The sequence below is a fragment of the Antechinus flavipes genome, chromosome 6 (genome assembly GCF_016432865.1).
Source record: "Antechinus flavipes isolate AdamAnt ecotype Samford, QLD, Australia chromosome 6, AdamAnt_v2, whole genome shotgun sequence".
Taxonomy (NCBI): Eukaryota; Metazoa; Chordata; class Mammalia; order Dasyuromorphia; family Dasyuridae; genus Antechinus; species Antechinus flavipes.
Genome location: NC_067403.1, coordinates 87,792,354 through 87,820,315, shown reverse-complemented (window position 1 = coordinate 87,820,315; position 27,962 = coordinate 87,792,354). Strand labels below are relative to the sequence as shown.

General features: G+C 35.0%; 1 protein-coding gene across 1 annotated transcript; it reads right to left on the bottom strand.

The window, feature by feature from the left end:
* Positions 1–183: 183 nt before the first annotated feature.
* On the bottom strand, positions 184–27,681 carry ETFDH (electron transfer flavoprotein dehydrogenase). The gene is made up of 13 exons (XM_051967422.1): positions 27,507–27,681; positions 22,531–22,677; positions 21,907–22,136; positions 20,883–20,964; positions 19,761–19,879; positions 19,518–19,595; positions 15,917–16,063; positions 14,729–14,869; positions 12,519–12,662; positions 9,341–9,509; positions 4,666–4,848; positions 3,114–3,335; positions 184–2,663 (listed from the first exon to the last, which is right to left on the bottom strand). The coding sequence occupies exons 1-13, from the start codon at positions 27,538–27,540 to the stop codon at positions 2,500–2,502; spliced, it is 1,860 nt and encodes a 619-aa protein (XP_051823382.1). The 5' UTR covers positions 27,541–27,681; the 3' UTR covers positions 184–2,499.
* Between the last annotated feature and the right edge of the window lie 281 nt (positions 27,682–27,962).

Sequence of the window (27,962 nt, the reverse complement as noted above, 5' to 3'; positions counted from 1 at the left end):
AGGCTGGTTAAGTGAGTATTAAAAAAAAAATAACTGTGATGTCTTAATTTATGTGAAGATCTGTTATTTTAAAGCTCTATCAGCCTGAAATGATCCCAAATTCTCTATTCCTAAGAGCCTTATGCATAAAACCAATTAATTTGAAAATAGGTAGGTATAGAATGGACCAAATTTATCACCATATTAAAATAATTATAATTTTATTAAAATCAAAACAACAAATTGTGAACTTTAATCTCATACTTTATCATTATTTCCAATAGAGTTGTATTTTTAAAGACTCCTTTTTTTCTCTTTCAAGTACCTGATTAGAGGCTAAGCACATATCTTTTTCCCACCTAGTTTTGCCTCTGGCACATATATGCACACGCACACACACACACACACACACACACACACACACACGTTTTGAGGGGTTTCTGTAAGGTGTATCTTTACCAGTTTCAACAGTTTATTGACTATTTTATCAGACTTGTAACTTCTGGTAGTGGCTGTCAATAAAAGAAAAATGACAGTGTTATGTTCTATTGGTAATAAAAGCAGCTGAAGTTCAGAGAAGTTACAACAGTTAGCCTACTCTTAATATGCACACTTGGCAATTGAGTAGCCACAGAATGTTGTGAATAATGAAATATGGGTAATTATTGGAATGTGGATAAAGGGCATTACTGGCCATACATCATCAAGAGATACAGGGATGCAGCTTGAGAAGTGACCACAAACATAATCTAGGAACATCTATATCTAAAGGTGCAGCTTTTTCACTCAGGAACCTTTCTGATGAATATTTGGCAAAATACTGCAGTAACTTAACTATTTTCCCTCTTAACAATTCACATAAAGCATCAAACTCAATACAACCCTGGGAGCGAGGTAGTAGAAGTATGATTATGCCCATTCTGCTGATTAGGAAAGTAGGTTCAGAGAGGTAAATTAACTTATCCAAGAGGTAAATGGGAAAGCCAGGAATAGATACCTATTGGGCCTATCATTACAGTTGACATTCCTTTAACTGTGCTATTCTGTCTGCTCCTAGAATTGTTTGCGTAATTGTATATTATTACAGAATGCTGAAAGGGAAAACTGAAGAATATCACCAAAAAGATGAGTGTAGTAAGAAATCATGCATATTTTTCCTAAAGATTCACAGATAGGTTTTTAAAAAAGCAATCTGAATAGTTTCCAATTTAAGAAAATTCTTTAAAAAAATTTACCCATACAATTCTCTTTTCTTATTTCAGTTATTACAGTACTTATTGAGAAAACGATTGAAATGACAAACACATGAAACACTCACTGACCTCAACTACATCTTTATCCCTTCCTTTATACAGGCAGAAAACAGTCTATGTTTAACAGATGTTACAAATGATGGATGTTTATTTTACAGCCATTGAGGCAGAAATGCAGAAGGCCAAACAGATTAAGGCACAGAAGGATAAAGATAATGCAGCTTATACAAAAAAAAAAAAAATGTTTACTTAAGAACATTGTTTTTGTTTAAATAGTGGCACTGATTGTACTAAGGCAGCCTGAAGTCTATTTAAGGGTGTCCTTGGATATTGCATTTGTTCCATAATACAAGTCTGCAACAAATACTGAATGTAGAGTTCCCTATTACGATCTAGAAGTAGATAAGAATTATTCTTAAACTGTTACAAAATAGTGTGAAATCTTGAATTTTTACAACAGCTTTCTGCATAGTTTACATAAAATTTTTTTTAATCAGTCAAGTCTACATGGAAACTATTCAAGATTTACATTCCTGTGTAAAGTAGATGAAGAAAAAAGAGGCAGGTCTAATTTTCATAATGTAATATTCTTCACTGGGCTTTCTGCCATTAATGTAGCAATCTGGATTTCTAACTGTCACTGTCTATACATAACCTGTTCATGTATTGTCTTTGATAAACTAGAATTTAATGAAGAGAAATTCCCTGTAATCTTCATTTTGTACAGACTGGATAACTTAAAAATGATTCACTTATTGAAATCTCAGGGAAAATAATAATACTTATGATATACTGGTTTTCAGGCTTCAAATCCCCCCCCCCCCAAATTCACCCATTCAGTGTGAATCACTGAAAGCTAGTCAACTTCATACATGATAGTACAATTGACCTATGGCACTTGTCTGAAGAATTAAACAGGTCTCAGTGGGAAGGAACTGCACACATCACTTAGTCTCATACCAAAACTCCCACCACAGCTCTTTCCGTTTTTCTTTATTTCATAATGTGTCTCTTCCTCCTTTCATAATGTCCCATTTCTCTCCTCTCCTTGTCCTCGATTCTTTTTAATTTGTTTTAAAAAATTATTTTAGTTGTATAGAATAATGCTTATAACTTCACAGGAAGCTTAATCTTCTAATTAATATCAGGCTGCAGGATAATTTCATAAGTATTTTTTTAAAAATAACTTAAAGCTATGTTTACTATAAAAGTTAGAAAACTAGCCATCAAGCAAACCACCGATAAATGAAATCAAATGAGATTAACATTACATTCCATTATAAGCAGGTCCTCCGCCACCTTCTGGTACCACCCAGTTAATATTCTGACTTGGATCTTTAATATCACATGTTTTGCAATGGACACAGTTCTGAGCATTTATCTGTAATCGAAATCCAACACTCTTTTCCAAAGGAATAAATTCATAAACTCCTGCAAAATAAAAATGTGTTATCTTAATTTAGCTATTATTTGAGGAGATTATGAATGTTAAAAATTCAAAATTATAACATCTACTTTCCATTCCTTTTCAGTGACAGTAGTTAATAGAACTCTTTAAATTTTGTTTTCCAAATGTTTATTCATACAAAACACTGTTCCACTATGTGACACTATATGACAATGGGTACAACTATGACTGGGCTGGCCTTATTAACTGAGGGAAGTTAAGTTCTAAAATAATTGTAAAGAGAAACTAAGTCAACTAGGAAATTCCTCATTTCCCAGGCTAAAGGAAATGATAATTGTTGGAACAATAACTGGAACAAGTTTCAAGACAGATGGAAATTGGTCTACTCTTTTACAGCAGTGATTACACTATGACTTTTCTATGTTTCTTTACCAATATAAATATTCTGGGCAAGAAAAAAAAAAAGTACTTACCTGCAGGACAGAATCGTTGTTCTGGCCCACCATATACCAACAAATTCCTATCGACAGGTAACTTGTCATTCTTTAGTGTTAAGTGTGGAGGCTGGTTCTCCTCATGATTAGTACCACTAAGAGCCACTGAGGAGAGGAGATCAAAACTGATCTCTCCATCAGGTTTTGGGTACTCAATAGGTGTACAAAACTTAGCTGGCTTTAGTTGATCAAAGTCAGCACCTAGAAGAATTTTGAATTAAGTGGTTAACAAAAATATAAATCCTAATTTAATTTTTTTAAAAAAGAATTGATAAAACAAACAACAATCTCAGTGAACCACCTACTAAGTCATAGGGAGAATGTAGCAAAAACTAACAAACTTTTCTTCCCCTCCCTTTAAGAAAGTCAGTTAGTTCTATAAGCATTTATTAAATACTTCCTACATGCCAGGCACTGAGTTCAATGCTGGGGGTACAAAAAAAGTCAAAAGTCTTTGTTCTTAAGAAGGTCACAATCTAATGAAGAAGACAACATGCAAACAACTATATAAATAAGCTATATTCATGATAAATAAGAAATAAACAGCAGAGGGAAGGTGTTAGAATTAAGAGTGATTTGGAAAGTTTTCTGTAAGAGGTGGGATTTTAGTGGGAGTTTAAAGCCAGGAGGTAACAATATGGAGGGAAGGCATCCCAAGCACTGAGGATCAGCAGTGAAAATGCTTGGAGTTGAGGAATGAAGTATTTTCTTTGAGGAATAGCAATGAAGCCAGTGTCACTGGACTGAAGGAAACATGGAAGAATTTAAAATATAAGAAGACTGCAAAGGGGGCTTTGGGTGGAAGAAAGCATCTCCTTGAGGTTTTGGGTTGAGGGCCTAGAGCTCAGCCTATCCTCCAGGTCAGCCTGGATGACTGACTGAATGAAGAGTATGGTGTCTTTGCAATAATGGAGTCTATCAAGATGCACAATAGTATTTAATGTTTAAATAGTATACAAAAGTAGAAATGTGGATTTGAATGTTCATACAGCATTTGTCTGATAAAACTTTTTGGTTCAATTTTATTTTTGTCACTGAACCTTTATTTGGCAACGGTGTCTACTGCTATCATTTCTAATCTTTGTTTCCTCTCTTTACACTTTTCTTCCATTCTGTCTGTCTCCTTTAATTTCTCAACTTACATTTTCATAATATCCTCAACTCATATTCCTCCTCTCAGCCAAACTCTAGGCATAGACATACCTTTTTATGATAATGGAGAATGCCAAAAAAATTTTCTGTATCAAAGAAAAATGAATACTATCCTCAATCCTCTTCAACTACTAGTAACTACTAGAAGCACCTTACTAGTAAGTGTGGCATACTTTCCTTCTAAAGGCTTAATGCACCTTATATGAAGACTAGTTTTGATAATAAAATTATATAAATTCTAATATAAAAATTACCCCAATAGCTCATTTACTTGTATTTCCTTTCTAAAAACCGTGTTTAATGATGCAAAATTAGAGTATAATAGTCATGTATTTGTATTTTATATATTCTGGGGAAATTAATATAATGCTCAGATTACCTTTATGTTTCAAAGTCCATGGTTCCATTCCCCTGAATATCCAGTAAAACAATCCAGTGTAAATCATCCCTCCATACAAACCCAAAGGTGAATGGCAGGATGGCCTGATGTTTCGAACAGCATAAAGTTCCTTCCACACCCATGATTTCTTCAAATTATCCTCATATTCAGGCACATAAAGTCCTATTATACAAAAATTTCAGCTCAAATAATGCTTTGAAAATAAGAAAGCCCTGTACAAAGTAGTATTACTAAGATCCTGGGGTAATTTTAACTAATTAAGAGCAATAGTCAAGTAAAAAAGACATGAAAAGTATCTTTTATGTGTAAATATATGTAGCGTATTTAAAGAATTTAGGAATTTTATATTTGAAAAATATCAACACCTCGTTACTTAAAGTCAATGAAAGTTTTTTTTGGTGGGGGAGGGACCATGGAAAATTAAGCTACCCATTGAGGAAATTATAGATCTCTGAAATTTTGATAAAGTGAATAGCAAAAAAGGTTTTTTTAAAAAATATTTTTAATAGTTATGCTTAAAACTATTATCTTTCTATACTGTAACCTATTCAACATGTAAAGGATTGCTTGCCATCTGGGGGAGGGGATGGAGGGAGGGAGGGGAAAAACTGGAACAGAAGTGAATGTAAGGGATAATGTTGTAAAAAATTACCCTGCACGAGTTCTATCAATAAAAAGTTATTTAAAAAAAACTATTATCTTTCATATTACTGTTTAGTTTAACTATGAAGACTTATGTCATTCCTGAAACTAATCTGATAGACAAATGTGTTGTTGATATTCTAGGTCTCAACTCTAGATTGTGTTCTCCTGCAGTCTGTATTATTCCCTACTACTTTCTCAATTACTTTTCCTTGCCTGGGTTCCATCCCTTTTCTGTTAAGTTCATATTCTGATTTCAATTTTCTTTCTTTTTTTTAAATAACTTTTTATTGACCGAACCCATGCCAGGGTAATTTTTTACAACATTATCCCTTGCACTAGCTTCTGTTCCGATTTTTCCCCTCCCTTCCTCCACCACCTCCCCCAGATGGCAAGCAGTCCTATATATGTTGAAAAGGTTACAGTATATCTTAGATACAATATATGTGTGCAGAACCGAACAGTTTTCTTGTTGCACAGGGAGAATTGGATTCTGAAGGTATAAATAACCCGGGAAGAAAAACAAAAATGCAAGCAGTTTATATTCATTTCCCAGTGTTCTTGCTTTGGGTGTAGCTGCTTCTGTCCATCCTTGATCAATTGAAATTGAATTAGCTCTCTTTATCGAAGATAACCACTTCCATCAAAATACATCTTCATACAGTATCATTGTTGAGGTATATAATGATCTCCTGGTTCTGCTCATTTCACTCAGCATCAGTTCATGTAAGTCTTGCCAGGCCTCTCTGTATTCATCCTGCTGGTCATTTCTTACAGAACAATATTATTCCATAATGTTCATATACCACAATTTACTCAACCATTCTCCAATTGATGGACATCCATTCATTTTCCAGCTTCTAGCCACTACAAACAGGGATGCCACAAACATTTTGGCATATGCAGGTCCCTTTCCCTTCTTTATTATCTCTCTGAGCTATAAGCCCGGTAGAAACACTGCTGGATCAAAGGGTAGGCACAGTTTGAGAACTTTTTGAGCATAATTCCAGATTGCTCTCCAGAATGGCTGGATGTGTTCACAATTCTACCAACAATGTATCAATGTCCCTGTTTTCCCACATCCTCTCCAACATTCCGCACTGTCTTTACCTGTCATTCTAGACAATCTGACAGGTGTGTAGTGGTATCTCAGAGTTGTCTTAATTTGCATTTCTCTGATTAATAATGATTTGGAGCATATTTTCATATGGTTATAAATAGTTTTAATTTCTTTATCTGAGAATTGTCTGTTCATATCCTTTGACCATTTATCAATTGGAGAATGGCTTGATTTCTTATAAATTAGAGTCAATTCTCTATATATTTTGGAAATGAGACCTTTATCAGAACCTTTGACTGTAAAAATGTTTTCCCAGTTTATTGTTTCCCTTCTTGATCTTAATTTTCTATCAAAGATGCACTAAGTAAGCACAATAGCTAATTAATGTTTAAATAGTATACAAAAGTAGAAGTGTGGATTTAAATGTTCATACAGCATTTGTTTGATAAAACTTTTTGGTTCTATTTTTTTATTTTTGTCACTGAACCTTTCTTTGGCAACGGTGTCTACTGACTGCTATCATTTCTAATCTTTGCTTCTTCTCTTTACACTTTTCTTCCATTCTGTCTGTCTCCTTTTATTTCTCAACTTACATTGAATAGACTGAACACCAATGAGTAAATTCTTTTCTTATGTGTACCCTACCAATTATAAAATGCATGTAACAGCCGCTGCTCACTGCACCAAAATTATTTCTTCAGCAGCAGAAACAGTATTCCTTACTTCCTATCCTTCCTCCTATCCCAATTCTGGGTTCAGGACTATACTTGAAAGGACCAGAAGGTTGGTTTCTGGGCAAAAATTTTACTGCAGAACTTTTAAAATGATTCTTCTAGAGCAGGGGTTCTTAACCTTTCTTGTGTCACAGATCCCTTTGGCAGTCTGAGGAAGCCTATGAACCTCTTTTCAGAATGAAATTTTTAAATCCACAAAACAAAATACATAGAATCACAAAAGAAACACATTCTATTGAATATAGTTATCAATATATCTATTAAAAGCAAATTTTTGGATCCCAGATTAAGAACCTGTTTTTAGAATTCCTCTCCTCCAACCCTTCTGGTGTTAGTACAGTATAACAGAATGGTGTGTATATTTGCACATATGTGTATGTATGTATGTGTGTGTGAATAAATATGCAGTTATATATATTTAGCAATAAAAATATCATGGTAGATGTCTAGTCATCAGGTGAAGTATTGAAAACATCTTGCTCATATTCTTTTCATGGCCCTCTTGACTGCTATATTTTCCTAGTTTACACTGAATGATTTTACTCACTGCCCACAACATGCTATTGGCTTCTCTTTCCTTGACTTCTTCAGTCTGTACCTTTATTGTCTTTTACCTGGATTACTTTGTCAGGTTCTCTAGTTCTAGGCTTTTCTAACAAAAAATTGCCAAAGTTTGCTTAAAAAAAAAATTAACTAATGAGAAAACATACAACTCCATGCCCCTCCCCATTACAGATAAACAAAACCTTTGTAACAAATGAGTATATGTAAACAAAACAAATTTCTGCCCAGCCAAGTACAGAAATGCATATCTCACTTTGTATCTTGTATTCAACAGGTACTTTTCTGTCAGAAAGTGATCAAGCCCACTATCTCCAATTGCTATCAAGATAAAATTCTCTACATCTAAAGTGGAGCTCATTTTCCTTCTCCTTAAGCCTGGCCTTCTTTCTGACTTGATGTAAGGTGCCAGAAATATCATCCATCCAGTTTAGATGTCTGAAACTTAGGTTATGGTTCTGATTCTTTCCTCTCTAATCTCCTATTCATTAGTTGCAGATTTCTTTTGATTCTACCTCTGCCAACTGTCTCACATGCCTTCCTATTATTCTCATAATTCTCATTGTTTCTCATTTGGATTATTATAATAGTTTCTTAAAAAATCCATCTAACCCCTACTTGTCCCTTCCCTATCCATCTTTTATACTCCTAATACTAATCCTTTCTTATGTATAGATTTCTTTGTGCCATTTGTGCCAGTCTTCAGTGGCTCTCTGTTCTCTCCTAAGTAGCAAAATTTGTAGAATTAAAGAAAGGCAGAACTAAAAGGAACTTTAAAAATTTCCTCTCCCCTCACTGCCATGAGGAAACATTGCCTTAAGAAGCTAGTTAAACAGCAAGTATCAGAATTTCAATGTGTTTGCCTGGCATTTTAGGCACTCTATTATCTCTTATCATATTGTTGGCAAAGATTGAAGCAAAACAAGAAGGGGACAAGATGAATATAGTGTCATGGAAGAAACAAACGTGAGGTTGGATGGATTTTGGGAGACAGTGGATGACTGTGGTCGAGAAGGTCACAAAGAGTCAGACATTACTGAATAACAAAAATAATCTGCTAACAACCTACTTTTTCAGCCTCGTTTCATATGATTTCCTAACATTAGAGAACTCTCTGGCTCTTGAACATGCATTGTATTTTCCTACTTTTGTAAGGTCTAGAATGTACTCATTTCCCACTTCTTGTTAAATTTCTGCTAAATTTTAAAAGTCTAATTCAAATGTCTCTTTCCTCTAGGAAACCTTATCTGGTCCATCATCTTATTTTCACCCTTCAAACTCCATGGTATTGCTATGCATTCCAGTTGTATGTATCATATGTCACTCTTTCAAAGATTATCTATTCCTCAAAGGAAGGCACCATGTTTCTAAAGACTGTGTATCTCCTTTATATTTAAAAACCTGAAGATTACATATATGAGGTTTTATCACAACACAAAATCTTAGGAGGGCAGTTCATTCCTTATACATGAAATAGGTTTGAAAGGATTAAATTTATTTTAAGACTTTAAAAATCTCTATAAATTTTTTATTTTACTTACATACAATATGTAATACACATATGTAATATAATGTAATAGTGTATTACATTAGAAGAATACACTTATAATGGAGCAAGTGATGGGTTTGATCCACGCATTAACTAGGAAGTTCTTACCTATTGTTTCTGACTGGAGATTATCACTGGTTAGTTTGCTGAAAATAGATTCTGCAGCCAAAATACCACTTTTCATTGCAGTATGGGTACCTTTGATCTTAGGAACATTCATGAAACCGGGGCTACAACCGATTAACACTCCACCAGGGAAGGTGAGTTTTGGTATAGACTGAAAAGAGAAAGAAAAACATAAAGGCTGAGGTTTCAAGTGATAGAAATAATTAAAAAAATTTTTTTTAACACACTACTATCTATCTAAATAAAAAACTTTAGCCTGTGTAGTTTGGAAACAAAAATTTCTTTTAGTAAATGTATTATAATTAATAGAATGAACATTTTAAAAGGAGAAAAAGAAGCAGTCAGATGAATAACTATTTAATAAAGAAATATGAACTCCTCAAAGGGAGACTAAACTTTTTACTTTATTTTTTATTTCTTGAGATCTAGGATTTCTTTGTTAGAATGAAACAGAGCTTTCCTTCAGATTAGCTCCAAGTAGGAATGATTAATTTAGAAGGCAGAATTCAAATGTTAAATAAATTATATTCTCACTTATAAGCATTCCAAAGACACAGTTACTAACATAATTTTGCTTAATATAAAACTGAACTAGCTAAAAAAAAACCTCTTAGTACTAGAATATTAATTTTTAAAAAATGATTCTATTTATAGTTTTAAGATTTTGAAGCACCTTTTCTTCTACCACATCATTGAGAAGATAGTGAAAATATTATTCTCATTTTACAGATGAGAAAACTGAGAGGCTTGAGCACTGGCTTTTCAAGGTTCCACAACAAACAATGGTTAGGATTAAGATTCAAATTCAGATCTTTGCACCTAGTAATGTACTGGTGTGATGGCCTGGGAATACAAAACCAGGGATTCAAGGAGCATATTCACTCCCTGTCTTATTCCTTTTCAACTCTAGGAGGAGAGCTTTTCCTAATATTCCCCTCCTACTTTTCTTCACTCAATCAAGAAATGAGCATTTTGAAATGCCTACTATGTGCCAGGAAATGGGATACTAAGACAAAAGTAAAACAAAAATCTCTGTCCTGAAGGATTTTATATTATATTACAGGAGGAAAAAATCTAAACACATATAAATAAATTGAAAATACATACAAAGCAATTTTGGAGAGAAAGCTAGGCGACCCTATTGTAGAAGACTGCTCCTGAGTAAAGGAGATTTTCTAAGAGGCACAAGTCAATCAGTTAGTAAATACGTCAGAGGTAAGGAGGGAGGATATTTTAGGCCCAGAGATAGGAGATGGATTGTCATGTGTGACAAACATGTGTGAGAAACAGCAAAAAGGCCAACATAGCAAGAGTGAGTGAAAAAGAATTTGGAAACCAATTATTAAGAGTTTTAAATGCTAAAGAGAAGAATCTATATTTGATCTTAGAGGAAAAAGGGAGCTCCCTGAAGCTTTTTAAGCAAGGGAATGACTTAGTTAAACCTGCATTTTACTTTAGCATCTAGGTGGCAGAGGGATGGGAAAGGGGAAAAAACTTGAGATATGGAAACCAATTAAGAGACTACTGCAGCATATCAAGGAAGACATGATGATGATAAAGACCTGAACTGAGATGGTAGCTACATAAGGTAAGAGATGCTGTAGAGGGAGAACTGATATGACTTGGCATTGAATGGATATATGGGACAAGGCAGGGTGAGGGTAACTCCAAGACTGTGAACCTGAGTGACTAAAAGCATGGAGGGGTCCTTGATAAAAACAAGTAAGTTTGGAAGAGGGGTGGACTGGGGGAAAAAGAGAAGTTAATGAATTTTGTTTTGCACAAACAAAATCTTAAAATCTTTTGAATTTAAGATGCCTATAGAAAAGTCCAATAGGAAACTGGTGGGGTATGTGTCTATATGTGTTTTGTAGGATGGGGCAAGAGAAGAAGCTTCAAGGTCAAGAACTCTTGCATTGGTTCTTTTTATTAACCAAGAGTAAGGTGGGAAGTGAGAGTGGAAGTGGAATAGCTTAAGGCCTTGTGATTCCAATGGGACCAGGAGCTCCTCAAAGGAGGGAACTGTTCCAAGAACAGCAACAATACTGATAGCTACTTCTAGTGTAGTAATACTACCTATTGGTAGTAATGATCATAAATCCAGAAGATTGAATCATTGTTTGAAGAGGAGTCACATATGGAATATACGAATGGAGTATACAGATCATGTACTAGGAATCTCTTTTAATGCTGTATAGCAAAATGTGATATGAGGCAGGTGTTTCTGATACCTTATTTAAGAAGGTTTAGTTACTAAGGGAACAAAAATTTCATTATAAGGTGCTCTTAAGGCAAAGGACCCTCAAAGAAAGTGTTGTTTTAAAACTCTAATGATAATGATGCAATAAAAGGGAAATGTTCATTATTTGTGACCTTCATGGATGTGAAATGATGTATCTCTTACCTCACAATAAGGTTAGGATACTTTCAAAATTAGATTTGTATTAAATAATGGATTTTTTGAAGTATTATCATGAAAAATTAAAATTCTTATTTTGAGTTTCAAAATTCAATTATTTAAATAGTTTATGAATTTTACCTATTTATGAATGGATGCAAGGTAGGTAGGTAACAGATATAAATGAAAGCTAAAATTAGTTTAAAAATAGAACTAAAACTATCAAAAAGGAGTAAAAGGAGCAAATGTGATGAGTTCTTTGATATGCGTACTTAACAGATTTCAGTTTGTTTAAAGATACAGTAATAGAATTTTGATTGATAATTCATCAGGACAAAAAGTTTTTACTTCAACTCAATTCAAGAAATATTTCATTGCATGAAAGCTTTGCATAAAGGATAGTGGGTAACAGTAGCTCAAACCTCGTTATGCAAGATATAAAAGCAAAACATTATAGAAATAAATTTTAGAAATTAGCCTTTTTAGGGAAGTCTATACAGTATTTGATTTACAATTTAAGGATGCTAATAAGTTACAATTAAAATAACTACTAAGTTGTATGATATATTCTCAGACAATAGGTGGTTTAGAGAAATTCTGTAAGTTTTTTCCTTACATTTTAAAATTCTTTTCATCTGAATTTTTATGCTAGTTTCAAAATTAAATATATGTTAACAGAGATATATAGTATACACTAAGAGGAAAAAACAAACAAACAAGGAAAACAACTTTATGATTAAAAAAAGAAACAATAAATATTACCTGAAAGCCACCTTCATTGAGAGCTCTGGCTCCATAGGCAATTCTTTTCCCACCCTTCAGGGTTGGCTGAATGTTGGGATGATGTTTCCACCTTTGGAACTCTCTAAAAGGGCTTAGGTATGGATTTTGATAATCTAAACCAACCTTAAAAAAAAAAAAAGTATTTTTATATACTTAGTCAGACCTACTTATACTTAAAGTCTGCATGATAAGTCTATTATATTTACTTATATCACCTGTGAAAACATTTAATGTCTTAACTGGCTACTTTTATTTAAGAGAATAAATAGAACAGATCTGAACTCAGATTCTCCTGATTTCAGGGCTGGTGCTCTATCCACTGTATCATCTAGCTGCCTTTAAATAGGTAAATTTAAAGGGATTTGGGGAGTACAGAACAAAGAACAAAGCAGGATAAATGACATATAGGACTGGGTTTCACATGATTGGTGAGAAGTTTGATAATGGCAGCTAACAATGACTCACTTTATTCTTTCATGGAACTAAGAAGTGCTCATCATTTAAGTTCAGATGAGAGATACCAACCCAGATTTTTTGATGACAAACCAGACATCCTTGAAGGATAGTTTGGTGGAATAAAGCTACATCAGACTCAAGTCCCTTTCTTTCATATGCATTCTGCAAGGCTATGCCACATTACTCCCAATAGCTATATTTCTAAGGTGCTTCATCATTCCCAAGGCTAGATGGCCTGGTTTTTTTTTTTTTTACTTTTTATTGATAGAACTCATGCCAGGGTAATTTTTTACAACATTATCCCTTGCATTCACTTCTGTTCCGATTTTTCTCCTCCCTCCTTCCACCCCCTCCCCCAGATGGCAAGCAATCCTTTACATGTTGAATAGGTTACAGTATATCCTGGATACAATATACGTGTGCAGAACTGAACAGTTTTCTTGTTGCACAGGGAGAATTGAATTCAGAAGGTATAAATAATCCAGGAAGAAAAACAAAAATGCAAGCAGTTTATATTCATCTCCCAGTATTCTTTCTTTGGGTGTAGCTGCTTCTGCCCATCTTTGATCAATTGAAACTGAATTAGCTCTCTTTATCAAAGAGATCCACTTCCATCAGAATACATCCTCAAACAGTATCGTTGTTGAGGTATATAATGATCTCCTGGTTCTGCTCATTTCACTTAGCATCAGTTCATGTAAGTCTCGCCAGTCCTCTCTGTATTCATCCTGCTGGTCATTCCTTACAGAACAATAATATTCCATAACATTCATATACCACAATTTACTCAACCATTCTCCAATTGAGGGGCATCCATTCATTTTCCAGCTTCTAACCACTACAAACAGGGATGCCACAAACATTTTGGCACATACAGGTCCCTTTCCCTTCTTTAGTATCTCTTTGGGGTATAAGCCCAGTAGAAACACTGCTGGATCAAAGGGTAGGCACAGTTTGATAACTTTTTGAGCATAATTCCAAATTGCTCTCCAGAATGGCTGGATGTGTTCACAATTCCACCAACAATGTTATCAGTGTCCCTGTTTTCCCACATCCTCTCCAACATTCCACATTATCTTTCCCTGTCATTCTAGCCAATCTGACAGGTGTGTAGTGGTATCTCAGAGTTGTCTTAATTTGCATTTCTCTGATTAATAATGATTTGGAGCGTATTTTCATATGTCTATAAATAGTTTCAATTTCTTTGTCTGAGAATTGTCTGTTCATATCCTTTGACCATTTATCAATTGGAGAATGGTTTGATTTCTTATAAATTAGAGTCAATTCTTTATATATTTTGGAAATGATGGCCTGGGGTTTTTTGAAAAGTATTGGGGCCTGTACTATTATTGAGGTTTCCACTATCTCACTTCTAAAGCCAGGTAACCTGAGGATTATTACTACACCATTTCTAACAGTGGTACCACATCAATTACCCAATGAATAAGTAGCTGACTTAGAATCTGTCAAGCATACAGAAGGAATAAATCCACTTTTACTTTGTTTCACTCTTGCTGATAACCTAATAGAGAATATTAGGCTTAATATACAAACACAATTACAAATGAAATTGTACTTAACACATTCTCATAAGTATCTTTTTTTCTTTTCTAATAGTGATATTGACAGAAATGAAATGTGAACTAGTTTTTGAAGACTTTGATGTTCTCTCATTTCTATAACAAAAAAGATCCTTTGAATATAACAAGTATTGGGGAAAAGAAATAACTTACCACAAAACCAAGAGCTACCATTGGTTCACTCTCATTTAAATGATAGAGGAAAGACCCTCCATAAGTATGTCTGTCCAAGGGCCAACCGACAGTGTGTTCTACTCGCCCTGGTTTCCAATTCTTTTTGTCAATAATCCATAACTGCAAATAAGGCATAGACATATTTACATTTTTCTTTATTTCTAAGCAATGAAAATTTCTTGGAAAAGGCAGTAATAAAGAGATAGATATATAAAAGAGACTTCTAGCAAAGGAACAAATATATCAATTGAAATTTAATAAAAAAAAAAGTTTTAAGCTTTTTTTTAGGTGCTAATTAATTCTTAAGTCTATCTACTTTACAATTATAAAAGCAGAATATCACATTAGGCCAATTGAATGCTTCTCTGAATCATTCACTCTCCTTTAAAGTTTTAAGTTTTACTTTTCAAAGTCAATTTTCATTTTCACTAAAATTTATTTAAATGTTATAAAAAGCATAGGAATTTGTGAGCTTTCAAAACAATGAAAACTTCCAACTTGATGCTGGAATTAAAAAAATATAAGGTCCAAGGGCTAGTAAATGCATAGACAATATTTTAGCAATTTTTAATATCATCTAGGAAAAATAAGGAAATAAAAATAAACGTTTTGAATATTTTTCTTTCACACTATGGAGTCAAGATTATGAATGGAACTGACAAATGGGGCAAATTCAAATGAAATCTAATAAATCAAAATAAAAATAAGTTTTGTAAAGCTCAAGAAATTTAAGATTTTGAGAAAGTACTTTAAAGAATGTAATGTAGGACGGACTATCTAAAATATAAACTTTATTTTAAGTCACTTTAGTAACAGTTAAAGACAGACTAAAATCTGTTATGAAATCATTAAAATGAAAAAGCTCTGAATAACAAGTACAGTTCAAGTCTCAGTCATTTACTTCACATTTGAAAAAAAAAACTAAGTATCAACAAATATCAACATAACAAAATCATTTGGACCATCTCTGCTGTAAAGAGATTTGAATTGTAAATATTTTCAAAACTACAAAATATTTCAAAGGCTTTTTACTACCTTTACAATGACATAGTTTTACTCATTTAAAAAAAATTGTGTATTTATCATGAAAAATGACCATATAATAATATCAATTGATGTAAACTTTACCTTCTAACAATCAAAATTTCTAAAATGACAAAATGTTACCTCCTTTAATCCAATACCATAGGTTTGGGGTTGACAGTTGGCCCTCAAGTCAAACTTCTTATATAGTTGCTTGGCAAGATGTCCATGACAACCTTCACTAAAAATGGTGACTTTGGCATGTAGCTCTAATCCTCTTTCAAATGTATCCTGAAAAAACATAACATGTTAAAATCAGTACTCCTTCCAACTGATATGCTACAATACAGAATTATTCTCTGAAAATATAAGGTTAAGGCTGTATACTACCTTCAAAAGATTTCATTTTATTGTTCTAATGTTCCACCAATTCAGAAGATTTCTCCATACTCTAGGAGACTCCTTTATGAATTGCTGTGACCAAAAAAAGTCTATCATCTAGTGGTCACTACTCTGATGATGAATCTTTCTAAATATAGTTTTGCTGCTTGTCAGCTGGGAGTACATCCACAGGGCTCTTTATCTGAATGAGACTTTTTTAGCTTGCTAGGACTTTGACTAGCAAGATCTTTGAGATTCCATGCTAAATCTTAATGCCATGAAACATCAGAATAGAGTCAAAGGGAAAAAAAAGTCAAATTAGGATTATTAAAAATTTCAGATTATGAAGCTCAAGTGACCAAGATTCTACTTATGCTATGTGTTGTTTTGGATTAAAAATTTTTTAAAAAGTAACAAAATTATTATTAACAAATATAAAGGTATGAGGAAGATGGCATATATATCCCAGAAGAAGACAATAATTTAACCTCACTTCATAAGACTAAATTTGAATAGCACTTAGTTAAGAGGTGTCCCGTTTATTTTATTGAGAAGTTTCTCAACTAGGGCCAGCAGACAAAGCTGGTCTTTTGGAAGGGAGATGTGCTTCAGTTCTGGGGAAGGACAAGAGCTGTGGAAACAATGGGAAACAAAGAGAAAAGGTCCTAGAACAAAGAATCACAGTGAGATTCCAGTACCAACTTGGCTTACTAAGGCCCACTTTCATCTGCAATGTGGCCAGTGCTTTCCCCAACCACTTCTATATCCAACATCATCTTCCATTCAGGGAATTTCTACTTTGACAAGCCAGTTTTATGAAATTATGAGACAGAGGAAGCAGAAATGGTACCTGGCCTTTTCATGTGGTCTAAAATATTTGTAGGTTTAATAAACCTAGTTCATTTACAAGGTGCTTCTAGTGAGGCCAAAAGTGAGTGGGAAGAGGGCTAGCCTGAGGCACAGACTTGCACAGATCAGAGGCTATCATGCTATACTTTAATGGAAAAAAAAGCTAGCCAGGGAATCAGAAGATTGTGTGACTTTAGGCAAGTAATTTAACTTCATTAGGCCTTAATTTCCTAATTTGTAAGATGAGGAAGCTAAACTAGATGATATTTAAAGTCACTTCCAGTTCTAAAATTCTGTAAAACTAGAAAACATTTAAAATTATGTTTTTAAGCATGAATATATATTATTTTCAATATTTCAAGAATAAATGATTTTATAGCTAAGTATAATCTTTTTACCAAGGCAAATCTCCAAGATTTGGAAAAGGAGGCTACAACAAAAAACTTAACCTATTGAAAGTTAAGCTGGTGATATTCTTAGCCCTCAGCTAGGTTGGTCCTTAATTAAATGTTTCATTGTTTACTCCCTATGGCACTGCCTTCAAGAACCCAGGATCATCCACCTCCGTTTACATCATGGTGAGGTACAGAAATAAAACTTTTGTGTAACACAATTCTAAAAAATGTGAACTCTACTATACAAAATGACACCATAGATAACAGGATTGCCTAACAGTTGTGAAGACCCAGGTAAGATTGTGTAACATAGATCTGTAGTGGACACAATCAGAATGATTGTCTGACTTTCTCTATGGGGGTGATCCACAGGCCACAACTGGTGAATGCCGAGTCTAGGGACCCAAGGAAAGAGAGCAGTGTAGTTACACTAGTTCAAAAAGATGTAAAGATGGAGAAAAGAGGAGTGCAGGGTAGATAGCCTAGGAAAGAATTAAAGGCTAGAGGGATTAGAGATTGTGAGCCGTATACGTTGATCAAAGAAAGGGAGGTGTATAGACAACAGCTACCAGGATTTTGATTGGGTAGTTGATATGAGTAGCATGAAATTCAAAAGCAGAGAGGTTATTAAGTGACAGAAGTAACTTGATAATCTGGAAGTGGTAATGGGAAGCAATGAAAATTCCAACTTCTCTGCCTCAACCAAAGAGTTAAAGGCAAAGACAGAAATTCAGCCAATAGTAAAGATGGTGTCTAGGGAGGATGTAGCATCAAGGGGTAACAGGTCTTAATAATGGCTAGAAGATGGAATGGATGGTGGAGGAAAAGATTTAGGAGAAAGGGAAGTTTGTTGACTACAGAACAGACATTCCAGAGGGCACAATGGAAGAGGTAGATTGGTGGTTGGTTAGAAGTTTGAGTAGGGAAAATAGAGGGGGACAGAAATAAGAAACCAGGGAGTGGGAAATGGGGAATGAAGTTCGATGATGACCTACATCGTTTCAGAATCACTGAGATATGCAGGTTATGACCAGATATGAAAATATTCAACACTGAATAGAAGGGACAACTCTTCTTCCCAAAGGAAGCTGAAGATCAGGGTTAGAGACCAATGAGCAAAGACAGAAGGCAAACAACAGACGGTCAAAGGAGGCCCCATTTCACTACTTTTCTTTCCTCTAACTAAAGGCTGGAGATTAAGCAGAAAATGGCTCAGTAGCAGATGGAAGTCCTACTCTTTTTTTGATAAGCACAGAAGGAAATGGAAAGCCTGAGTCTTTGCACTAGAAGTTCTCCACAGTGGGTTTGGGAAATCAGGCTGGAAGCAGATAATGGAAGCTGCCTTGTGTTAGCATGGATGCAAGTAGTCTTAGGCAGGACCTTTGTGGCCTTCCTTGGAAAGACTATCAGAAAAATTTGGTAGAATTTGGTCTCTTTCCTTGGATGATGCATTTCTTATTTTATATTGTATTCTAACATAAACCAATCCAAGACCTTCTGAATATTAAGAAAGCATAATTCTTAGATAAGTAGTAGGTATAGTTTGAAATCAAAAGAACAGTCTTTGGTGGTCACAGCATGGAAAGAATGTCTGTCCTTACTCTGGGCTTTTCAATTCCATATCTGAACATAGAGAAAAATAATCACCACCAGTAACATAGTTTCCATATGTGGATAGTGTATAGTATATATAATACATGTATACAAAATACATCTATAGATTTCACTCTAAGATATTTAAAGTATCAAATATATGTGGGTACCTAACATACACCCCATACACACACACACACACACACACACACACACACACACACAGAGGTTTATATACATACATATGTGAACATATACAAACAATACAAACTATCATATTTGTACCCTGGACCTTTGTGGTTCTGAATCTGAGTGCCTAAGCAAAATTTCAATTTTTTTTAAATTTAAGGAAAAAAGTTCTATGTTAACTCATATTTGAGAATTCTCTTACTATTTAGGCAGTTTATGGCATCATTAATTTTTTTGTCAAAATGTCAAATGCATTTTCATTAGCTTTAAGTTCATTTAACATTTTTATCAATTTCTGAACATCACATTATTATTATTATTATTGTTAAGAAGTTTACCTTTGGTGCTCCATCCTTCTGTATGCCTACATCATTAGTAGCAACTCCTTTTACACTGCCATCTTCATGATATAGGACCTTATTTTAAAAGACAGAAACAAATTAATCACTATCTCTTTCTATAACTCTAAAGTGTAAATCCTTTACATGAACAAATATCTTTTCATGCATAGATATTATTAAACTACAAACTTCAAAATAAAAATGTCTCCTTCTTATTAGGCCAGTAGAAGATTTCATTACCTCTGCAGCTGCATACCCTGGGTATACTTCAACACCAAGCTCTTCTGCTTGCTGTCCCATCCAACTAACCAAATGGCCTAAACGCACAATATAATTTCCATGATTAGTCATTGGAAGACCTACAAATAAAGAATACACATTCTTAAATATTTAGTGATAATATATTTAAAAATCAAATTCTTAAAAATAAAAATTAAGTAATAAAGATTTGAGTTTAGTATGTACTTCAATATATTAAGGATCCAAGTTTCATCATAGTATGGGTTCACTCTCCACCAATGCACATCATTACTCCTCTGTCCCTTAGTTCACTCCTTCATGAATTACTGCCATTCATTATTCCACCTGAATCTCACTTGATGGTCAAACAACCAAGGCTGGTGTACTATGAAGTAGTTAATCCATTTTGGAATGCAATTTGGAACTATGTTCCTCAAATCACCTAACTATGCAAATCTTTCAAACCAACACTACAACAAGTAGGCATATACCCCAAAGAGAAAAAAGAAAAGAGGGAAATGACAGATATATACAATAAGTATTCATAAAAAAGGAGGTTTAGTGGGAAAACATCAGTAAGATATTTTTAAAACCCCAAACCAAAAAAACAAGTAGTACAATATTGAAATTTGCAGTTTCATATACAATATTCTTTTTCTGTTCTTTTTACGTAAAAAAATATTTGTTTCTGTTGAATTTAAAATAAAAGAAACTTTAAAAAACTAGCCCAGCTGTCCTTAGATGATAGACACGTAACTTATCATTCATGCCCTTCCAATTTGTTAGATGTTGTCAAAATTTGTGCCTCTGACAATCCAAGATTATTTGTTCACCAAGCAAAGGAACAGAAAAGAATTTTAATTGGGAGATAGCAGATAGGAAAAGAAGCAGCACATATATTTTAATTATAGTAATTCATCTGTCCCAAGGTTAATAACTTCTTGAATAAAGCTTCCATCATTTTGTTTCATTTTGGTCTAGATTTGTACATAATATTGAAATAAAAATTGAATTACAGCAGTGGATTTGAAAAATCAAATTACCCTGTATAGCTACAAGATTTGCATCTCATTTCTACTTTCCTATCTTCTCATTCAGTGCTCAGTATTTCTCACTTTTTACCTGGAAGGATGGGTACAGGAATTCTAAATTTCTCTGTTAAAATTCCAAACTTATCTTCTGTTACAGGAGTGGTAAGTGGAGCCTATATATCAAAAAAGAGGAAAAATATAGAAAGTTATTCATAACATATTTATTTTTCATTTAGAACAAAAGTACTGCATTCCTTTTTAACCACTACCTAGGGATTAACAGGTTTTATATTATTTAGGTAATGATGGTTCTTGTGTTAGAACTTCTAAAAAAAAAAACCCTTTCTTTTTATACTAGAATCTATAATATTAATCCAAAAACAAGTATTTCAGAAAAGAGGGATAGAAACTATTTTGGTTTCTATTCAATATGAAAATCATATGAATGGTATCTAATTTTTTTTACCTTTTTCCTAAGTGTTTTCCTATGTTACCTTAGTCTATCTTTAGAATAGAAGATGGTAAAACCATCTTGTGAGGCAAAGCTATTAGAATCACCCTTATAAATTAAGAAACAGGTATGGAAATGTAATGCTCAATATCAAACTAGCAGGTTATTGGCAAATCCAAAAATATACACCAACCAACTAAGACATCAATTTGTTCTAGAAAGAGAGGATAGAGGAAGACATAGAAAAGGTATAAAATGGATAGAAAGGGAGGAAGAGGGCCTTTCTGTTTATTTTCAAAAGTCAAGTTGGCTTCTCTGAGTTGGAAGCACTGTTTCAAGTTTGTAAATAAGATTCTAAGAAAAAAAAAGAACATATAACAAAACAATGAAAATCCTATATATTTTTTCAATACAAATGGTTCAACTTTCAAAGTTAGGTTGTATCATAAATCTTGTTAGCAAAGTACACAGAAAATAACAAATTAAATTAAAATTCAAACTTCAAAATTAAAACCTTGATTCTTAAAAATGTTATTTCTAATTTTCATTTATTCACTAAAACATTCATAACCATTCTCTGAGAAAAATTCATAAAATAAAGTACTTCTGCAAATGTTTGGAATGGAGATGATTTTAAAAAACAACAAACCATAGCCATACATACCCCTTTTTCTTTCCAGTCTGGGAAGAGTTCTTCAAAAGCAGATGGTTCAAGGCAAGCACCAGAGAGAGTATGTGCTCCTATCTGAGCAGCCTTTTCCACTAGACATACTCGAATTTCTTTTTCATGTTTAGCAGCCAACTGTTTTAGACGAATAGCTGCAGAGAGACCAGCGGGGCCTCCACCAACTATTACTACATCAGCTTCTTCTGCAAATCTTTCCATGTTCACCCCTTTAAATGAAGTTACAAAAAGAATTAGATATTATTTCTTGATATACAAATTCTAACTTAAATATAACATTTATTGTAAGTATATTGCTATAGTAGATATTTCCTAAAATCCTGAAGCAGTGCTGATTTTAACAGGCTTGATAAATTAAGCCTCACAGCTTTGAGACTTCCCACAGCAAGCACTAAATATAAATTACCTAGGGATTAGTATCAAAGAATGTTTTTTGGCAGAGGTACAATTTAGATACAAAATGTTAAAAGTTTTGAACCACCATGGGAAAAATGAAGATATGTTATCTTTAAAACAAAATTTTGAAATTGTCTCATCCTTAGTGTTTTCATACTAGCCTCACCCAGAAAAACCTGCAACAATTTTGTGCCACTTTTTTCTTACCTTCCCATCGACTGTCTTTTTCTCGAGGATAGATTGTATAGTGCGTGGTGATACGTGGCACCACAGGAACAGAAGCCCATCTTGTAGCACCAGGATGTAGCAGACAATCCTTCTTGAGTATTTTTAGGGCGTGTAAGAACTGATATGCTGCATAAAAATCAAGGACATTATTTTTGTAATTTAATTTTCATGGTAAATAAATCCCTGTGAAGCAGAGGGGCAAAGTGGAAAGGCTGCTGCATTTGGAATGAGAAGGACCTGGATTCAAATCCCAGTTCTGTCACAGACTTACTAGTTTATCTGGGCCAAGTCAGTTCCTTCTCTGTAAAATGAGGGGATTGTGCTAGATGGTCTTTAAAGCTCTTGCTAGCTTTAAAATTCTACCGTTCTATTAAAAATTCTATACAGCACTCCAGGGACATACATAACAAACTAAAACCAAACCTAGAAAGACAAGCTGGAACCATATTGTGGAGAGCACTGAATTCTGCTAGACAAAGAGATATTTAGTTATAACAATGTATATTGTTTTTTTTAAAATGTTTTTTAAACTATCTGTTTTTTAAAAAATATTTTAAACATTTTTTTTAAAATGTTTTTTTTTTCTTTCTTTTTTTAATTTTATTTAATAATAACTTTGTATTGACAGAATCCATGCCAGGATAATTTTTACACGACATTATCCCTTGCAATCACTTATGTTTCGTTTTTTCCCCTCCCTCCCTCCTCCCCCCCCCCCAAGATGGCAAGCAGTCCTATATATGTTAAATATGTTGCAGTATATCCTAGATACAATACATATTTGCAGAACCGAACAGTTCTCCCGCTGCACAGGGAGAATTGGATTCAGAAGGTAAAAATAACTCGGGAAGAAAATCAAAAATGCAAATAGTTCACATTCATTTCCCAGTATTCCTTCTTTGGGTGTAGCTGTTTCTGTCCATCATTTCTCCAATGAAACTCAGTTAAGTCTCTTTGTCAGAGAATTCCACTTCCATCAGAATACATCCTCATACAATATCGTTGTCGAAGTGTATAATGATCTCCTGGTTCTGCTCATCTCACTTAGCATCAGTCCATGTAGGTCTCTCCAAGCCTCTCTGTATTCATCCTGCTGGTCATTCCTTACAGAGCAATAATATTCCATAACATTCATATACCACAATTTATCCAGCCATTCTCCAATTGATGGGCATCCATTCATTTTCCAGTTTCTAGCCACTACAAACAGGGCTGCTACAAACATTTTGGCACATACAGGTCCCCTTCCCTTTTTTAGTATCTCTTTGGGGTATAAGCCCAATAGAAACACTGCTGGATCAAAGGGTATGCACAGTTTGATAACTCTTTGGGCATAATTCCAGATCGCTCTCCAGAATGGCTGGATTCGTTCACAACTCCACCAACAATGCATCAGTGTCCCCGTTTTCCCGCATCCCCTCCAACATTCATCATTATAAAAATGTGTTTTTTAAAATATCTGGAATGCCAAAATGTAAATGTTTCAGGTTCTCCAGAACTATAGCAATTTATCAGTTCTCAAACAGATTTCAAATTTAGAGAATCAGTAATTTGAATTAATGTTCATAGTCTAAAAATGCTGACCTAAAACTTCCTGCCTTCCTTTCTGTTAGTCATACTATCCCAATAGAAAAAGGTGTGTACAACAATGAGGGCCAACTACTAATTTTTTTTTTTTTAATAAGGCTCAGAAGTATAATGCCTGGCTAATAATGACAAATCTAAATGTCAGACCCAGGATTCTTACCCAAATCTTTTCCTGGGTCAAGTCAAGTGCTTTTTTTACCTAATGCTGGCTGCAACCACAGAATTAAAACAAAACAAAACAAAAAACTAGAGAAAGATTTCCAGAAAATTAGGTAAATCCTTTGTGAAGGATCTATGGAAGAGTATGGCAAGGAATACACAAAATTAGAAGATGTAGAAGGGTTGTGACTGTACTTTTCTCACCATGATTCTGAAAAAGGTAATATAACACTTTTGGGGGATAATCAGCTAGTCAGCACTTTACTGTAGATCTTTTAATTGTAAGACCAATATTCAATTCAATATACAATATGTCATCATATGTTGAAGGATCTGTAGATGTTTGGAAAAGGAAAAGTGCGGAGGGACTAAAAGGGCAGTCTTTAAAGATCAGAAGGGTTGTCATATAAAAGACTGATTAGACTTTAGGTAGATGGATCATATTATGGAATTAGGGTCAGATCATTTGTTTAAGGATGTCATTTTGGCCAACCCCTTTTATTTGTGAAGAAACTATTGCCACAAAAATTAAGTTTCACAAATTAGAAGTGGCATTTGAAGCCAGGTCCTCCGAATCTAAATCTAGCAGCCTTTTTACTATACCATGTTGTGCTTCATGATCTTGCTCACTGGAGACAGACCTCAAATTTAGAAAACTAGTAATTGAATAAAGATTCATAGTCTAAAAACATTGACTTAGCAATTCCCAATTTTTTTTCTTGTCAGCGTACCATCACTGTGGAAAAGGTGTGCACAACCAAGGGCAAGAAAATACAAAGGAGCAGATATCGGGAAGGGAAAACTTCTTAACAGTCAGCTATCTAAAATCAGAATGAGTTGCTGACTGTAAGGGATGGCACTGAAGGGATAACTGAATGTATCTCTATGTGTGGAGGTAGGGAAATGCCACTATGAATTCCTTAGTGGAGGTCTTCTGAGGTTAGATGATCACAGGCCAGAAATGTTCTAGACAGTATTTATGATATGGTAGGTATTGATTTAGATAACCTTGAACATCCCTTGCAATTCTAATATTATGAGTCTACATATCAGTTAGGGGGCGAAAAAAACAGCTTTTGAGACAGGCTTCTTCCTACATGTAACCTCATCACTACAATTCCATTTGTCTAGCTATAATTCCATATATCCAGGCTTTGAATTATGTTTCGGTCTTTTGAAACAAAACTCTGGATTACAGAGAGGTAAAGCAATCTCTATGGCCTTTTCTGAACATTAACTTGACTTATATGGCAATATAAATACGCAAAATGTCAGATTTCTCAATAAGAATGCAAATATAAACATCAGAAGGTTAATAATCAACTTCTCTGTTCACGGTCTTGGAGGAGATAATTAAAGTTATACTTTAGGAAAATAAAGATCAATGAATCATTTTTAAACATACCACTTCAAATTACCTATAACAGCTTTGTGAGGCCTGTAAAGAGGGATATAAATTTCATATTATATATATATATATCATACATATGTATATACATAAAGACATTACATTACTTATTGAACAGTAAGTCTTTGGTGGCAAGATTAGGACCTAAGTCTCCCAACTTTTAGGCCAGTGTTTATGATTTCATTTAGTCTGATCAAAAATGCCTAGACAGTCATAGAGCCTTAAGCAATCAGAACAATGTAAAATCAGCTCTAACTGAACTTTTGGGACAGAATTATATTAAACCCATTTAGACAATTTCTTATCTAGAGGTAAGAAGGAACAACTAAGAGGTTTTGAGCAGGGAAATTACATGGACAAACCTATGTCTTATAAGAATTTGGCAGTTGTGTTGAGAATAGGAAAGAACAGAGACTTGAAGTTAACCAATAATTTGAGATAATAAATTGGAATCATATGAAGACATAAATTAAGACTGTGAGTAGAGAAATGCAATAAAAGCTATCAAAAGAGAACCAAGAGGAGGTTGGCAACTGACATATTGGGGAGAGGAAGAGTCAGGACTGATTCCAAGCTTATGAACTTGGATGTCTTGGAGAATGGGGATTTCCTAAACAGAAAAGGGGAAGTCTGGAGAAGAGGCAGGTTTTCTTTCTTTTTTTAATTCTTTTTCTGGATCAGAAACATTATCAGTATAGGAAACCCCTTATCAATGCAAATCAACAGTCACCTAGCAAGAGAGGGCCAGTTATTTGCTCAGACTCACACAGTTGGTGTGTATCAACAACAGAACCTAAACCTGCCTGACTCGGAGGCATAATTGAGCTAAACGTCTGATAACCTGAAAGTCAACTTTACTCTTGTCAGAGAAAGAAGGATTGCTTTGGAGTAAGGACACCTCTCAACACACACCAGCTATGCTGACCTGTGCAAATCAGACCCACCTCTGTATATCTCTAAGGCAGACATAGACCTCAAGTTAACACTGGGGTGGGGTAGATTCCATACCAAGAGTTTCCTCCGAGAAGAAAACACAGGTGTGGATTAAATAAAAGGTAATATAATTACAGTAGCTGCACCAGAGTTTAAAAAAAAAACAAAACACCCCAACACAACCAATACACTTTTGGCACTTTATTATAAAAAAAGCTTTTTTCTTCAACTTCATGTTAGGAATCTCTCTGCACACACACACACACTCACTCATTCTCTTTAAATTTCATATGTTTTTTTAAATCCTAAGAATCTTCCCTCCCCCACCCCTGGCAGGGAGCTAGGGGGTCAGTGTCTGGGCATCTCTGTGGGAGGGTGACCACTCCCGTGGGCCCTGGGCCGGGAGGATCCGACGCACCTGAGCTGCCTAGAACACAGACTCAGGATTTGGAAGGACCTCGAAGGACGTGTAGCTCAATCTTTTTCTGATCAGAATTCCCTTCGGCAGTATCCCACACAAGAGTTCTCGGGTCTGTCTGCTCCCATGCATCCCATTCCCCACCCCCCCCCCCCCACTCCCTGCAGCACGGTCCCCGCAGGGTCACGGTCATGGTCAGGGCAGGGACGAGAGCGGGCTGACAGGTCCCTCTACGCCCTTTACCTTTACCCCAGATGCCAGCCCTCTCTGGGCGGCCCGCGGCGCAGCTGCTCCCGGACGCGGAGGGAGGGATTTGGGAGAGCTGGTCCTGGAGTCAGACTGGCATGACCTTTGCCCTAGATTGGGGGGGGGACAGGCTGAGGTACCCGCCTCCTCTCTTTCCCCGCTCTGCCTCTTCCTCCCCCAGACCTCGCCAGGGTCCCAGCTCACCGGGGCTGGACAGCTTCGCCAGAGGTACCAACATGATGAAAGGCACTGAGGGGCTCGTAGGTAAGTGGGACGAATCAACTAGCTTTCAGACGCCGCTGGACCTCTAGGCCGCGGGGGGCGCCATCCACTCTTCGCTCCAAGCCGGCGCCTCTACTGACTTTCCACTGAGTCGCATCATTGACCCTACTTCGTTGCTTTCCCGCCTCTCAGGGATTCTGCGCAGGCGCAAGGGCGATTGACCTGACGGGATATGTAGTCCTTTAGATCCTCATCTGAAGATCGGCGCCTCTCTAACGTGAATTAAAGGTCATAGGTTGGGGGAAGTCCGTGAATCCCATCATACAACGCGAATAGAGGAGGGGAGAATACAAGGCAGAGATGCGCATGTTGGGATGTGTAGTGTTCACGGGAGCGCCCGATGAGTCAATCTCTGCGCAGGCGCAATGAGCATGTAAA